This window comes from Stomoxys calcitrans, chromosome 1, assembly GCF_963082655.1.
Source record: "Stomoxys calcitrans chromosome 1, idStoCalc2.1, whole genome shotgun sequence".
NCBI lineage: Eukaryota > Metazoa > Arthropoda > Insecta > Diptera > Muscidae > Stomoxys > Stomoxys calcitrans.
Window position 1 is genome coordinate 183,560,421 of NC_081552.1, and position 17,988 is coordinate 183,578,408.

The 17,988-nt window shown below is 39.7% G+C and overlaps 1 protein-coding gene across 2 annotated transcripts in view; it reads left to right on the plus strand.

Annotated features, from left to right (window-relative positions):
* The first annotated feature begins 436 nt into the window (after positions 1-436).
* The window catches only part of LOC106095024 (odorant receptor 63a), a 62,228-nt gene continuing 44,676 nt past the window's right edge, over positions 437-17,988 (plus strand). Inside the window, exons 1-5 of one of the 2 annotated variants that reach the window (XM_059361159.1) lie at positions 437-683; positions 742-841; positions 8,851-8,989; positions 9,055-9,246; positions 9,396-9,500. In XM_059361159.1, the coding sequence (XP_059217142.1) occupies positions 547-683; positions 742-841; positions 8,851-8,989; positions 9,055-9,246; positions 9,396-9,500 (673 nt within the window). In that variant the 5' untranslated portion in view covers positions 437-546. 2 annotated transcript variants of the gene reach the window in all.

The following is a 17,988-nucleotide window of genomic DNA, read 5'->3' on the forward strand; positions in this document are numbered from 1 at the left end:
GATCATATCTTGATATCGCTCTAATAGCAGAGCAAATCTTTTCTTATATCCTGTTTTGCCTAAGAAGAGATGCCGGGAAAAGAACTCGACAAATGCGATCAATGGTGGAGGGTATATAAGATTCGGCCCGGCCGAACTTAGCACGCTTTTACTTGTTAATTCTTTTTCGAAATTGCTAAAATTTTAACACCTTTAACATGTTTCATTTCCCATCCAAATATAATCAAAAATGGTTCACCTACAATTATGCCCTTGCTAAATGTTCACTATGCGAAAATCAAATTTGAAAACAACGCCCACTTTATTTTTTTATTTCTTTTAAATGTGACGAAATTTCCTAGATGTGTGAGAACAGTAGCAGTTCAGTATGACAATTTAATTGTTACAGAGCGAATTTTTCAAATACTTCAGTAAGAAAATGTTTAAGGCCAAATAATAAACTGCTGCTATAAAAACCAAAAATTTCATCTAAACTGCTGACAGTTAGTGTGTGAGATATTCAGCGAAATCAATCGGAAAACGAAAGTGCAATTACTCTTGTTAAACATGTCTCAAATGCTGAAGGCATTATTGCTGGAAAAGCAGTTGGAAAATAATAAAATGTTAAATATTTTCTATCGAATATCCTTCATGACTGGTGTCAATGTTAAGTACCAGGCCACGTTCAAGGATCCAGTAAAACTGTATGTTGAATTTGTATGGCAATTGGCATAGTACTAAATTTGGTATACTCCATATCAGATGGAATGGGTTCCTGATAATTGTCTCTTTGATTGGCCTCAGTGCCCAATACTGTTTGGTTTGGAACAATCGTTCGGAGCCGTTTGCGGAGTCCGCCGATGTAAGTCAATGTTTTCATTATAAAACTAAGAATTTAAGCTAAATTAAAGTCGGGCGGTGCAGACTACGTTATACCGTACACCTGCCCTATAATTGGAAATTGGGAGCTATATCTTATTCTGTATCGAATTTAGTGGACTTCGGTGGACGTTTTCAATTGGGTTATAAAAAATCTTTATCAAGTTTCGATCTAATGTGTTCAAAATTATAATAACTACGGCTCTATATGTGCAAATTGGGCGGTATATAGAAGAAATTTGAACCGATATTGGTGAAATTTAACAAAAAAGTGTATTGTCTTAAGAGATTCATTAATTGTCTGCCAATTTTCGAGCACTTAACCAAATTTGCTATTCAAAACAGCAAACATGTTTGCTAAAACAGCAAGTTTTGTCTGCTGAAAGAGGGGAAAGCAGACATTACTGCTGTTTCAGCAAACATAGGACTGCTGTATAAGCAAACATTTCTTAGTGCTACTTCAACTATCAAAATCTCCTGTTTTGAGTACACAAGTCTGCTGAAAAACAAAAATTTGTTTGCTACTTTTTATGGTTGCCTGTTACTTGTTTTGATTACTTTAGGCATTTTTATACCCACCACCGGAGGATGGGAGTATACTCATTTTGTCATTCCGTTTGAAACACATCGAAATATTTCTGGATCGTCTACGATTTTTATACTTTATATAAAAATCGTAGACGATCCAGACATGTCCGTCCGTCTGTCTGTTGAAATCACGCTACAGTCTTTATAAACAGAGATATTGAGCTGAAAATTTGCACAGATTCTTTTTTGTACATAAGCAGGTTAAGTTCGAAGATGAGCTATATCGGACTATATCTTGATATAGCACCCATATAGACCGATCGGCCGATTTAGGGTCTTAGGTCCATAAAAGCTACATTTATTAGCCGATTTTGCTGAAATTTGGGACAGTGAGTTATGTTAGGCCATTCCATATCTTTCGTCAATTTGGCTCAGATCGGTCTAGATTTGGATATAGCTGCCATATAGACCGATCCTCCGATTTATATTCCTAGGCCCATAAAAGCCACATTTATTATCCGATTTTGCTGAAATTCGGAACAGTGAGTTGCGTTAGGCCCTTCGACATCCTACGTCAATTTGGCCTAGATCGGTGCAGATTTGAATATAGCTGCCATATAGACCGATCTCTCGGTTTTAGGTTTTGGCGACATAAAAGACACATTTATTGTCCGATTTTGCCGAAATTTGAGACAGTGAGTTGCGATAGGCTCTTCGACGTCCTTCTTCAATTTGGCCCAGATCGGTGCAGATTTGAAAATAGCTGCGATATAGACCGATCTCTCGATTTAATGTTTTGGACCCATAAAAGGCGCATTTATTGTCCGATTTCGCCGAGACTTGGGACTGTGCGTTATGTTAGGCTTTTCGACATCCGTGTTGTGTATGGTGCAGATCGGTTTATTTTTAGTTATAACTTCTAAAAAGACCAATATTTTGTTATACACAATTGAACAATGACTTGTACCGATTATTATTTGGTCCAAATCGGAACATATTTCGATATAGCTGCTATGGGGCATAAGGTATGCAATTTACATTGGATTTTGATAAAAGGTGGTTTACATATATACCCGAAGTGGTGGGTATCCAAAGTTCGGCCCAGCCGAACTTAATGCCTTTTTACTTGTTTTCAATTTCAATAGTCTTTGCCTCTAGACAGAAAAACATACCAGTGCCATTAAACAATGGTCCAGAGCTGGACAATATCCAGCAATGGAATCTCAATAAGATTTTAAGACCGAAAAAAGAAAGCGCAACGGACAAACCAAACGAAAGGTACGGCGCATGTGGCGTAGGTATCACTGCCTATACAAAAAAACAGCACTGGCAGCATCAACCGTTGGGAGATCGCCGTGCGAAGAACGAAAGAGTTTTGCAAAAGATGTTTGTGTTTGTTGCTATTGGCATCGTTTGATATATTGGATTTGAATAATGAAAGTAAAATTTGTTTTGTTTTTTATTGCGCTTGTGAATCAAGTCGTTTTAAAGAGCCCTGTTCAAATTCTGTTGTGTGCTTTACAATCTACTCTAGTTGGGATGGTTGTAAAGCACCATGATCCATTTGACATCGTCCGCTGATGATATTTCTTGGTCGATATTGAAATCGCGATACGGTATAGCCGGTCAAATACTTCAAGCAACAACACACTTTTGCTGACTTTTAAATGTTTTTTGCTATACAGTTCTTTGAATAGAAATTAAATAATGCTTTAAAGCCGGACAATATCCTGCATAATTTTATTCTACATGCCAAACTTCTGCCAAACCACCAAAGATGGAACTTCTAGGAACCGAGCAAGGATAATCGAGTGAACGGTTTATATGGAAGCTATATCAGGTTATTGACAGATTTGGGCCGTATTTGGCACAGTTGTTGGAAGTCGTAACAGAACACCGCATGCAAAATATCAGCCAAATCGGACAAAAATTGCGGCTTGTAAGGGTTCAGAAGTAAGAAGTAAGTATTTGTGCAAAATTTCGAGGGGCTTGCTTAACGTTTTCGACCGCTATCGTGATTTGGACAGACGGACATAGCTAGGTCGACTCAGAACGTCGAGACGATCAAGAATATAAACTTTACGGGGTCGCAGATCAATGTCGAATCGAAGTGTTACAAACAGAATGACTAGGTTAGTATACTACCCCTATCCTATAGTGGTGGGTATAAAGAGGTTGCGTATATTAATCCAATACATGCCACTATGGAAATACACTTAAGGCAGTAATCGGCTTATTGCGCGCTCTAAAGTAACCTCCAAAAAGAAAATCTAAGCCAGGAATTCCGTGCTTCTTACAAAATACCTAATTGTTTTCCATACCACACCACTAAGTTGGTTCATGTTGGGTATTGTGTACCCACCTAAGTGTCGGTGTCTGTTAGCACAGTGGTATAGAACCGAAAAAAACTAGTGAAAATATGCCGTGTGAGAACTGGTAGAGATATCTCTTTGAAATTTGGAATGTTTAGAGCCGAGGTGGTAACGAGTTCGTGCCCTAGGTTGTCCATGCACCACCTTTTGGCATGCCTCTAAAGTTGGTCACCTCGGTGTTTCGTTGAGGCATCTAAATCTTCTTTTGTGGTCCGATTTTTTTGCTGGATAGTGGTCTAAAATATCTCGTCTTAAATCGCGGATATACCACTTTTAATTTTTTTTGCAATTTTCACTAAGTATTTTGCAATTTACGAACGCATTTGTGATTTGATTTTCATTTCTATGCATGATTTGGATTTAAGGCAACATTTACAACGGCTATACCGCAAATAGTGTTCATATCTGATTATTCAGTTAAAACGTATACAGTTTGGAAGCCAACTAATATGAACAAATTTTATTGTATGCATTTTTTGTTCAAAAGGGATGCTATATATACTTCAAAATAAGCAATTTTTATAAAAAAAAAAAAACTGGAAAAACACCTCAACTTCAAAAATTCCAAAACCCAGTTCCCCCAATTGAGCATATGTTTTTATTCCCACCACCATAGGATGGGGGTATACTAATCTAGTCATTCCGTTAGTAACACCTCGAAATATTCGTCTAAGACCCCATAAAGTACATATATTCTTGATCGTTTCGACGTCCTGAGTCGATCTAGCCATGTCCGTCCGTCTGTCCGACTATTGAAATTACGATAGCGGTCGAACGCGCAGAGCTAGCCGCTTGAAATTTTGCACAGATACTTAGTATTGATGTAGGTCGTTGAGGATTGCAAATGGGCTATATCGGTTTAGATTTAGGTATAGTTCATATATAAACCGATCCCCCGATTTGACTTTTTCAGCCCCTGGAAGCCCCAATTTTGTAAGTAGTGTTCTGTTATGACATTCAACAACTGTGTAATGTACGGTTCACATCGGACTATAACCTGTTATGGCTCCCATATAAACCGATTTGATTTCTTGAACTGATTTGCCTGAAATTTTGCATGTAGTGTTTTTTATGATTATCAACAACTGTGACAAGTACGGTCCAAATCGATCAATAACCTGATAGAGCTCCCATATAAGCCGGTCTCTCGATTACCCTTGTTCGAAACTAGAAGCTTTCATTTTGGTAGTTTAAAAGAAGTTTGATATGTAGAATAAAAAATAAAATAAAAATAAAAAATTTAAAAAATTAAATTTAGTTAAAAGATATAAACTAAATTTAATTTTATAAATTTTTAGCAGAAACCATGGTGGTGGGTTCCAAATATTCGACCCGGGGGACTTATCACACTTTTACTGGTTTTCAATTAACCAACACACGGGGATGTCCCATATATATGCAGTGCATTTCATTGGAGAGGATAGTTAAGTATAGGAGGGGCGAAGGAGGAAGTAGTATTTATTGACACTTGCTTTGAATTTCTGGATGTCGTAAGTAGCGGGAAAAACATCCGCCGGAAGTCGATGCCACATACGAACCATCCTTGCGAAAAAAGAAATCTCTCGGTATCGCATGCTCCGACCATCTGGCCAATCGATTACAAACCGGTGCGCGCTTCTAGAAAATCTTGTATATCTGACAAACAACCTCAAGTCTGGAATCAAAAGACTGCTTTCCGAAGAAGACACACCGTGCAAGAATCGATAGAACAGCGACACACAACCCACATTTTGATGATGTTCAAGGGAAACAATAGAGTTGGATACCTTACCATCTCCAATCAAGACCAACGCCCGCCTCTGGACACGATCAAGCAGCTCCAAGGATGATTTTGGAGCTTCGGCCCATATATGCGAGGTTTTTTTCCATTTTTGGCCTGATGTACGCAGTGTAGATATTAAGAAGATCAACGGGATTGAAATATTTCTTACACCTCTTAAGAAAGCCCAAGCTTCTTTCGACACTTCGAATATATGTTTTGACCAACGGACATCACATTGCACCTTCATGCCCAGAACATCAAGAGCCTCTGACTGTTTGATATCTACACCGTCGATAGATATTGACGATTGTAAAGTGTTGGTGAATCGTTTGTGGGACAACAAACAGCACTTCGTTTTGCGTGCTTTAAAATCTACTTTATTCATTCGACCCCACTCAGAAATGGCCAGCAAATCCTGGCAGAGTGTTACGTCCATAATCCGCCTCCTGCCTTCAATTTCTCGAAGACTCGGCCTATGATCGAACGCAAATGAATGACAGTGGTTGCTGTCATCCGCGAACGAGTAGATCAGATTCGAAGTCAGATCCAGTAGATCGTCAATGAAAATAAGATCAAGTAAAAAGGCATTAAGTTCGGCCGGGCCAAACTTTGGATACCCACCTCGGGTATATATGTAAACCACCTTTCGTTAAAATCCGGCGAAAAATGCATACCTCATGCCCCATAGCAGCTATATCGAAATATGTTCCGACTTGGACAAAATGCTAATAAGAGCAAGTTATTGTTCAATTGTGTATAACAAAATATTGTTTTTTTAGTAGCTACATATATCTAAAAATAAACCGATCTGAACCATATACGACACTGATGTCGAAAAGCCTATCATAATTCACTGTGTCAAATTTCAATGAAATTGAAATTTAAATGCGCCTTTTGTGGGGCCAAGACTTTAAGTCGAGATATGGGTCTATATGGCAGCTATATCCAAATCTGGACCGATTTGGGGCAAGTTAAAGAAAAATTTCGAAGAGCCTAACACACCTCACTGTCCCAAATTTCGGCAACATCGGACAATAAATGCGCCTTTTATGGGCCCAAAACCTTAAATCGAGAGATCGGTCTATTTGGCAGCTGTATTCAAATTTGGACCGATCTGGGCTAATCTCTATTTATAAAGACTGTAGCGCGATTTCAACAGACAGACATGGCTAGATTGTCTTAGATTTTTACGCTGATCAAGAATATAAATACATTATAGGGTAGGAAATGGATATTTCGATGTGATGATAAAATAAATATACCCCTATCCTTCGGTGGTGGGTATAAAAAGAGAGCGAGAGGGATAAAAGACAGAGCCTTGTGGTACTCCTGCGTTCAGTCTATATTCGGTAGATTAAAACCCATCTACAAAAACTCTTTTAGCGCGATCTCTGAGAAAACTCGATATAAATCGAGGGAAGTTATTACCCACACCAAATCGATCACCCGTGGAGCGATTTCTGCGTAACCCATATTGTCGGTCGCTAAGAAGACCATTGGACTCTAAGTATTTCACCAGATGGTAATTGACCAAGCTATTGGTCGGTAATTCGCAGGGTCGGTTGCCTCACCCTTCTTGGGGATAGGCTGGACGTTCGCACTCTTCCAACGCGCCGGGAAAACACCCGCACGGTAAGCAAGGTTGAAAAGTTTGCCTAAAAGACGAGGGAGCGTCGAAGAACACTTGCATAAAACAAGTGACAATATGCCATCCGGGACCGGGGATTTATTTTCGTCGAGATCTGCAAGAAATTTTTTGGCAACACGTGTCCGAACATATATCTGAGGCATGGAACCAGGTACGTATTCAATAACGGGGAGTGGTTGATCGCTTTCAGGCAGGGAAGAGTTTCCCACAAACATGTCAGCCAGCAGCCTTAGCCTTATCAACCGCGCCAGTGAATATCTAGTCGTCTTTAATGAGAGTCGGTATAGCCGATGAGTTGCCCTTCACTCTTTTCATTCTTGCCGGGTATTGGTATAAATACCATCCTTGCCTCCTGTCAGGCTTTTGGAGTATATACAAGTCGTAGGTACGTTGTGAAAATAGTGGTCATATGGGGATGGATTCTAACAAAAATTTAGAAAAAAAAACAAGTAAGAGCGTGCTAAGTTCGAATCTTAATACCCTCCACCATGGATCGCATTTGTCGAGTTCTATGTGCAGTATCTCTTTTTAGGCAAACAAAGAATATTGAATAAGTACTATTGTGCTATTGGAGCTATATCAAGTTATAGTCCGATTCGGACCATAAATGAATGCTGAACATTGTAGAAGTTATTATGTAATATTTCAGTTCATTCGGAGCTGTATCAAGCTATTGATCGATTCAGACCATATTGGACTCGTATGTTGAAGGCCGTGAGAGAAGCCGTTGTACAAAATTTCTTCCAAATCGGATGAGAATTGCGCTCTCTAGCGGCTCAAGAATTAAAGTTATCAGATCGGTTTATATGGCAGCTATATCAGGTTATGTACCGATTTGCGCCATACTTAGCACAGTTATTGAAAGTCATAACAAAACACCTCGTGCAAGATAAAAATTGCGCCCTCTAGAGGCTCAAGAAGTCAAGACCCAAGACCCGGTTATATCAAAACATGGACCGATTTGGCCCATTTACAATCCCAATAGATCTAAGAAGTATTTGTGCAAAATTTCATGCGGCTAGCTTTACTCCTTAGAAGTTAGCGTGCTTTCGACAGACGGACGGACAAGGCTATATCGACACAAAATGTCATGACGATAAAGAACATATCTACTTTATGGGGTTTAAGACGAATATTTCGAGGAGTTACAAACAGAATGACAAAACTAGTATACCCCCATCCTATGGTGGAGGGTATAAAAATGATCGTTATCGTTGTTGTTGTTGTTCTAGCAGTGTGTTGTTCACTGAGGCGTCAGTGAACAACACACTGCTAGACTCCATCGGGGCGGTAAGGTACGTACAACCGGCTGCCATGGGTTTGACCGCTATCGTGATTTCAATGGACGAACGGACATGGCTAGATCGACATAGAACAGTGGCGGGCAAATACACACACACTAATGCACATATTTGAGCACGTGCATAAGAACACAAGCCCATGGTTTTGGAATATTGAGCACACTAGCATATACTCCCAACACTGACTTAGAACAACAAGACGATCAAGAGTTTATATATTTTATAGTGTCGCAGATCAATATTTCGATATTTTGCAAACGGAATGACTAGATTAGTATACCTATCCCCCATCCTAAACAACTATAATCTGTTGAAATCATAAAACCATTTTAAACTTATTCAAAAATAAACCCAAAGTTATTATTGTGTTTCATATTTTAGGCAATTTGCACTGCCAACCAGGCTTGGATTTCGATACTGAAATTGATTTATTTACTATTTGTTCAACATGAATTTTATGATCTTTTGCATACAGCCATTAATGGGTCTCTACTCCATGATTTGGGAATATTCGATTTGGGTAAGTCTATAGCATAACATTCCACTGGAAAAATAACAATTAATACTTATTATGTAATCGAATAGCTATCAATTCTAAGCAATATCTGCTTAAGGAAATCAAAACCATTCTCAATGACTCCTGGCTTCACATCAAACATCAGTTGAATTTCTTCACATTCTCCTGCATGATGGCCTGCGGGTTTTATATGTTTTCATGCATATTTGCCAATTATTATTTTACCCACATTCAGCCGCAAAATTTTACTTTGCAATTGCGTAAGTGCAGAAAAAAAATCATTTACATTAAAATTGAAGAAAGTTCGTTGCTCATACGAGTATAAAGCGAAAATATTATTTTGTTCTTAAAATTGCGCTGCCTACTAATCACTGCTGCACTTTTCTCTTTCCTTACTTTTTGTGTGCAGCCATGCCTGCGTTATTTCCCATGTGGCATGATTACGGCATGACTTGGCCTTACTATCCCATACAGTATTTCATAACGGGCGTTGAAAACTCCATTTGCGGAATGTGTAAGTATAATACGAGTAAAATGTGAAAACGGTGGCTGCAAAAGCTTTGGTTGGGGTCTGTCTTAAATAATCTTATATATAACAAGTAAAAAGGCGTTAAGTTCGTTCGGGCCGAACTTTTGATACCCACCACCTCGGGTATATATGTAAACCATCTTTCATCAAAATTCGGTGAAAATTTCATACCTTATGTCCCATATCAGTTATATCAAAATAAGTTCCGATATGGACCATATACTAATAAGTACACTAGCTATATCTAAAAATAAACCGATCTGAACTATATACGACACGGATGACGAAAAGCCTAACATAAGTTACTGTGTCAAATTTCAGTGAAATCAATTTGCATAAAAATGTCGAAGAGCCTAACACAAAGCAATGTCCCAAATTTCGGCGAAATCGGACAATAAATGCCTCTTTTATGGTCCCAAAACCTTAAATCGAGAGATCGGTCTATGTGCAGCTATATTCAAATCTGGACCGATCTGTGCGATATTGCAGAAGTATGTCAAGGAGCTTAACTTAATTTGCTGTCCCAAATTTCGGCGACATCGGACAATAAATGAGCATTTTATGAGTCCAAAACCATAAATCAAGATATCGGTCTATATAGCAGCTATATCCAAATCTGAACCGATATGGACCAAATTGAAGAAAGATGTCAAAGGGCCTAACACAACTCACTGTCCCAAATTTCATCAAAATCGGATAATAAATGTGGCTTCTGTGGGCCTAAGACCCTAAACCGGGGGATCGGTCTATATGGCAGCTATATCCAAATCTGGACCGATCTGGGTCAAATTAACGAAGGAAGTCGAAAGGCCTTACACAACTCACTGTCCCAAATTTCAGCAAAATCGGATAATAAATGTGGCTTTTATGGGCTTAGACCCTAAATCGGAGGATCGGTCTATACGGCAGCTATATCCAAATCTGAACCGATCTGAGCCAAATTGACGAAGGATGTCGAAGGGCCTAACATAACTCACTTCCCCAAATTTCAGCAAAATCGGATAATAAATGTGGCTTTTATGGGCCTAAGACCCTAAATCGGAGGATCGGTCTATATGGCAGCTATATCCAAATCTGGACCGATGTAAGCCAAACTGACGGAGGATTTTGAAGGGCCTAACACAACTCACTGTTCCAAATTTCAGCGAAATCGGATTGTAAATGTGGATTTTATGGGGCTTAGATCTTAAATCGGAGGATCGGTCTATATGGCAGCTATATCCAAATCTGGACCGATCTGGGCCAAATTGACGAAAGATGTTGAAGGGCCTAACACAACTCACTGTCCCAAATTTCAGCAAAATTGGACAATAAATGTGGCTTTTATGGGCCTAAGACCCTAAATCGGAAGATCGGTCTATATGACAGCTATATCCAAATCTGAACCGATCTGGGCAAAACTGACGAAGGATGTTGAAGGGCCTAACACAACTCACTGTCCAAAATTTCAGCAAAATCGGATAATAAATGTGGCTTTTATTGGCCTAAGACCCTAAATCGGCGGATCGGTCTATATGGGGGCTATATTAAGATATAGTCCGATATAGCCCATCTTCGAACTTAACCTGCTTATGGACAAAAGAAGAATCTGTGCAAAATTTCAGCTCAATATCTCTATTTTTGAAGACTGTAGCGTGATTTCAACAGACAGACGGACGGACATGTCTAGATCGTCTTAGATTTTTACGCTGATCAAGAATATATATACTTTATAGGGTCGGAAATGGATATTTCGATGTGTTGCAAACGGAATGACAAAATGAATATACCCCCATCCTTCGGTGGTGGGTATAAAAATCAATATGTGTTTGTTTGTTTGTATGTTTGTGTGTTCCTTATAGACTCGGAAACGGCTGAACCGATTTTCTTGAAATTTTCACATATGGTGCATAATGATCCCGTGGTCTTTGGGAGTAAAGCACGAATCTGATATCAATATTTGGGAAAAGTGTCTATGGGGTCACCCCACCCCCACAACACCACCCAAATAGTAAGTATTTGCTGACTTTTGCAATATGAGGCTCAAATAAGAGGGGTTTTAGAGTGGAACACGAATTCGATGTATATTTTCAAGGCCAACTCACAGAGTGGCCGCCCAGCCCCCAAAACACCCCCAAGCCGGTCATGTTTGCCGACTGTGGAAATATGGGGCTCAAATTAAAGGTATGTGGGAGTAGACCACGTATCTGATATCAACATTAGGGACCAACTGTCTAGGGGACATCCCACCACCATAGCAACCCCCAAATAGGACGTATTTGCTCACCAAGACAATTTGGGTCGTAAAGAGAGTGGAACTAAATATTTACAGTTTTTAAGGCCAATGCCCCAAGCCGGGTGTTGGCCCTAATTTGAAAACGAATTTGATATCCAATTTTCAGGCCAATGGCAACATGAGGTTCAAATAAATGATATATAGATATATGAGAATAGAGAACGTTGCTGATATATTTTCCGGGCTTAGTGTTTGGGCGACCAATCCAATCCCCAAAACACCCCTAAATCAGGCATATTTACCGACCATGACAATGTGGGCCTAAATGAAAAGTATTGGGGGGTAGAGTAAGAATTGAAGAGAAAAGAAGAGCACGATGCTGATATTTTTTCAGGGCCATGTATCTGGGAGTACACCTTACATTCAAACTTAAGTTCGTAGACCAATAAAGATCATATGGGATTCAGATAAAGGCACTTAAATTGTTAAACTGTTAGTCAAGCGTTATACTATTTTCGTAGCATGGTATTTCACCAGAAAATTTTTAATTGTCGAAAATAAATATTTCAAGGAAAATTTTTGTTCCATATAAAGTAAAAGACGACGCAGCGGAGCGGGCTAGTTCCCAATAAAGAGAGGTTTGAAGTATTCCATTGAAATTTGAAATTGAAAGTTGAAGATGATTTCTTTTGTGAATAAGTGGAATTTCAGACATAACAAGAACATGTAAAAGCGCGCTAAGTTCGGCCGAGCCGAATCTTATATACCCTCCACCATAGATTGCATTTGCCGAGTTCTTTTTCCGGTATCTCTTTTAAGGCAAACAAAGGATAAAAGATAAGAATTGCTATGCTATTGAAGTTATGGTCCGATTCAGACCATAATTGAATTGAATGTTGGAGACCATAGTAGAAAACATTGTGTAAAATTTCAGCCAATTCGAATAAGAATTGCGCTCTTTAGGGGCTCAAGAAGTAAAATTTCATCCAAATCGGATAATAATTGCTCCCTCTAGAGGCTCAAGAAGTCAAGATCCCAGATCGGTTTATGTGACAGCTATATCAGGTTATGGACCGATTTGAACATGACCATAGTAGAAAACATTGTGTAAAATTTCAGCCAATTCGAATAAGAATTGCGCTCTTTAGGGGCTCAAGAAGTAAAATTTCATCCAAATCGGATAATTATTGCTCCCTCTAGAGGCTCAAGAAGTGAAGATCCCAGATCGGTTTATGTGACAGCTATATCAGGTTATGGACCGATTTGAACCATACTTAGTTCAGTTGTTGGAAGTCACAACGAAACACGTCATGCAAAAAATTTCAACCAAATTGGATAAGAATTGCGCCCTCTAGAGGCTCAAGAATGCAAAACCCCAGATTGGTTTCTATGACAGCTATATAAGGTTATGGACCGATTTCCACCATACTTAAAACAGTTATTGGAAGTCATAACAAAGGTTAGGTTTAAGTGGCAGTCTGCCATCAGACTTACTTAGACGTTTTCATTCATTGTGATACCACAGGAACAGAAGAAGGAATATTCCTACTAGTTCCTACAGTTGAACCATCCAGATCGGTTTAAAAAGCCCAATAACTTGCGAATATTCACATCCGCTAAACCAGACAGGTTCTCAAAGAAATTAGAACCTAAAGTGGAACTCCTTCTAACTGCTAGTGCGGGACACACACACAGAAGGTGTTCTATAGTTTCTTCTTCCACGATGTCCCTACAGTTTCTGCAAAAGTCGTTTTAGTTTAACAGATGGTGTCGTCCTCAGTGCGGCTGTGATGTACAAAGAAGCCATCCTTCGGATCCGGTTAAGTATTGAGCAGTGGGTGGATTTTTGAAGCACTGTCCACCAGACCACAACACCATATAGCATAATAGGTCTGACAACTGCAGTATATACCCAATGCATGACACGCGGTCTAAATCCCCAACTTTTGCCAATGACTCTCTTGCATGTGAATAGAGCAAGAGTGGCCTTTCTTGCTCCTTCCAGAATGTAGGATTTGAAGTTTAATTTCCTGTCCAGCAAAACACCCAGGTATTTTACGCTCTCTGTAAATGTAATATTTTCTCCAACCAAGGAGACAGGTTCCACTGTTCCACTACTTCTGTCTTGCACGTTATTTATACCCATAACAAAACACGTCAGGCAAAATTTCAGCCACTAATAAAAAGTATTTGTGCAAAATTTCAAGCGTCTAGGTTTTATCCTTCGAAAGTTAGCGTGCTTTCGACAGACAGACGGACGGACATGGCTAGATCGACTTAAAACGTCATGTCGATCAAAAATATATATACGTTATGGGGTCTTAGACGAATATTTTGAGGAGTTACAAAAAGAATGACGTAATTAGTATACCCCCATCCTATGGTGGAGGGTATAAAAAGCGTGCTAAGTTCGGCCGGCCGAATCTTCTACGAATTTTTCAAGTATATATGAGCACCTCCAAAATTTAAGGCAAATCCCGTAATAATTGCGCCCTCTAGAGGCTCAAAAAGTCAAATTGGCAGATCGGTTTATATGACAGCTACATCAGGTAATGGACTGACTAAGACCATACTTGACACAGTTGTTGGAAGCCATACCAAAACGACATGTGCAAAATTTCAGGCAAATTGGATAAGAATTGCTACCTTTGGGGGCTAAAGAAGACTAATCGGGACATCGATTTATAAAGCAGCATTATCAACAACGGCCACTTTGGTATTTGTGCTAAATTCTAAGCGTCTAGCTTTACTCCTTCGATCGATCGACTTAAAATGTCGTGACTATCACAAATATATATACACTACCAGCATATGCCCGGTCGCTTCGCTGCCCCCGTTGGTACACCCAATATCAAAGTGTAACTGTATCGCAATTTCAAAAGCTTTAGCCTAATCCGAAAAGAAAACAAGTAAAAACGTGCTAAGTTCGGCCGGGCTGAATCTTGGGAACCCACCACCGTGGATTCTGCTAAAAATTATACAAAATGAATTTAGTAGAAGGGCATAATTTTATTCTACATACTAAATTTCTGTCAAACCAGCAAAAATTTTAGCTTTATATGGGAGCTATATCTAAATCTGAACCGATATGACCCATTTGCTATCCCCAACGATATACATCATTATAAGATATCTGTGCAGAATTTCAAGCGGCTAGCTTTACTCGTTCGATCTTTGCCGTTATTTCGACAGACGCACGGACGGGCATGGCTAGATTGACTCAGAACGTCGAGACGATAAAGAATATATATACTTTATGGGGTTTTAGACGAATATTTCAAGATGTTACAAAGGGAATGTCTTGATTTGTTTACCCCCATCCTATGGTCGTTGGTATAATAATATTTTGAAAGTTTTAGTTCCTAAATGTAGGAATTTAAAAAGAAACCTCTAGTCGACCGACATATACTGGCAAAATGTAACTGTATCGCAATTTTGAGATTTTTAGCTTAATCCGTAAATAAAGTACCATTTCTATACCCTCCACCATAGGATAGGGGGTATACTAATTTCGTCATCCTGTTTGTAACTTCTCGAAATATTCGTCCGAGACCCCATAAAGTATATATATTCTTGATCGTCGCGACATTTTATGTCGATCTAGCCATGTTCGTCCGTCTGTCTGTCCGCCCGTCCGTCTGTCCGTCCGTTCGTCTGTCTATCGAAAGCACGCTCGACAAATGCGATCATTGGTGGAGGGTATATAAGATTCGGCCCGGCACGCTTTTATTTGTTTAATGTTTAAGTAACTGAACTGACGAATTAAAAAAAAAAAATCTAGTTGCACAATATATATTTCAAAGTGTACCTGTAACCTTAATTTGAGACCTCTAGGCCAGTCGGTAAAAATGTACATTTTAGTATCTAAATGTACAAATTAAAAAAAGAAAATTCTGATCATCCGATAATTACTGCCGGGATTCCACTGTATTCCAATTTTGAGAGCTGTATCTCCTTACATATAGAAAGTACCATGTTGTACGTTTCAGTGCCATAATGTAAATATTAAAAAATTTTTTTGTCGTCCAATAAATACTGTCAAGAATTACCTGTGCCCAAATTTCAGACCTCTAGGCCAGGCTAGTATGTAAAGAAAGTACCATTTTGTACAGTTTAGTACCAAAATGTACGAATATCAAAAAAATCTTCAAGCCGCTCGGTACATACTGCCAAGATGTAACTGTATTCCAAATATCAGAAATGTAACTCGGTCTGAAAAGAAAGTACCATTTTGTACTATTTTGTACCAAAATGTACGAATATCAAAAACAAAACTTTTAGTCACACAGTACATTCTGCCAAGATGTATATGTATCCCAAATTTCAGAACTCTAGCTCAATCTATAGGTTAGGTTAGGTTAGGTTGCAAAGAGGGCGCAGATATTAATCTGCCCCGTGCGACTATAGACATACAGCTAAGCCAGTAATCGGCTTGTTGTGCGCTCTAAAGTCTAAAAAATAACCTCGAAAAAGAAAATTTCATCTTAGGAACTCCGTGCGACATACAAAATTCTTAATTGTTTTCCATACCACTCCCCTAAGTTGGCTCATGTCTGGTATCGTGTCCCCACCTAAGTACCGGCGTCTGTTAGCCACGAAATCCGGGTAATGACATAGGAAATGCTCCAACATCTCATCATCTTCCTCACATGTTATCACTTGCCGCACCAATTTTGCATAAGTGTGCTCGTAGTCCAATGTGTCCCATAATGACACCAAAAGCTAAACTGACCTCCTTCTTATTTCCTTTCAGTAATAGCTTCGTCCTCTCACGATCCGGATCACCCCATAGGATTTTTGCCGTTCTACCGGCTGTTTCGCTATTCCACAGCGTTTTTCGCCCACGCCCATAAATCGGACTGCGCCGACCCGAAAGGCTTCGGGTTAACCAAGTTTATCGACGGCAATTCTCTGGCCTTCACTGCCAAATAGTCTGCCCTTTCATTTCCCCTTATAACCCGGCACACAAATGATGCGGATTGTGTCATCCTCAGAGAAGGAATTAATCTTTCTTACTCTCTGAGAATGTTCGTGACCTTACCGTCCTGGTTGTTTTTGCCCTTGTGGCAATTTAACTGTCCGTAAAGATGTTCACACTCGACGTCCTTGCGTTAGTACCACACCACTTCACGCATTCCGTGATTGCCCGAATCTCAGTCTGAATGACCTATTATGGTCATTCAGTCTAAAACAGATCTCAGTCCCTGGGTTCTCAATGTATACCCCCAGGCCCACTCTGTCCTCCAGCTTTGATCCATTCGTGTAACATGATCTTCCAGATGGCAATACTAGGGTTCCGTCAATCCAAGACTGTGCCGATGGCAGCAGTGCCTCGCACTCGACTTCAAGGTTCAACTCAGGTATCCGATCGGAAACCTCTTCCCTTCCTTCCAGGTTTCCTATCGTCGCCTCGATTATACCGCGATGCTCCCTTCCTCAATCCATTCTCTCATCGCCTTAAGTCTCATATTCAATATGTAGAATAGTCTCCAGTGCCCTAGTGGGCGTGGTCCTCATCGCTCCGCCTATCCTAAGACAACATGTCCTCCGCACCTGTTGTATGGTCCTTATGTTGCACTTTTTCCTATCTAAGATCACTCCTAAGAATTTGACCTTGTCAGGTATCGAAATCGTCTGATTGAGGAAACGTGGCGCGTCAAATTGGCCCACCTTCGTCTTCCTCGTGAACAGGCATGGCGCCAATAAATTCCGTTATAATAAACCGTCGTATCCTGTGGAAAATGCGTTTTTATTAAAAGCCTCAACATGTCCTCCGTTATTTCACTCACTCCCATGTCCTCTACTAACGTTTCAGTTTGGACATGGATTTTTGAGAGAAACTTTTTCATCTTGACGGCGTAATTAACGCTATCGACCTGGTCACAGAAAAGCTTCCAGAAGGCACGTTTTGCTGCTCTGATAATCTTATTGTATTCCTTGAGCCGTGTGTAATACACATCCCAATATACTTCTGCTTTTTCACGATGTGCTCTGTTAAAAAGTCTGCGGTCACAACATTCCCAATGTTGCGAATCTCCCCGGCCATCCAGGCTTTTCTTGGGTTGATTTCCTTTCTCGAAGAGGACCACTATCCTCGAAGGACCGCATTAGTGCAGTCGTAATCCTGTTGACATTGCCGTCAATGTCTTCTATGCTTGGATCTAAATCTAAATTATCTTGCCCAAGTCTTCTTCTGAGTAGTCTTCCGCATTTTGGCCAGTTAGTTTTCAACTTATAACGGAAGCTTATCGGATTCGG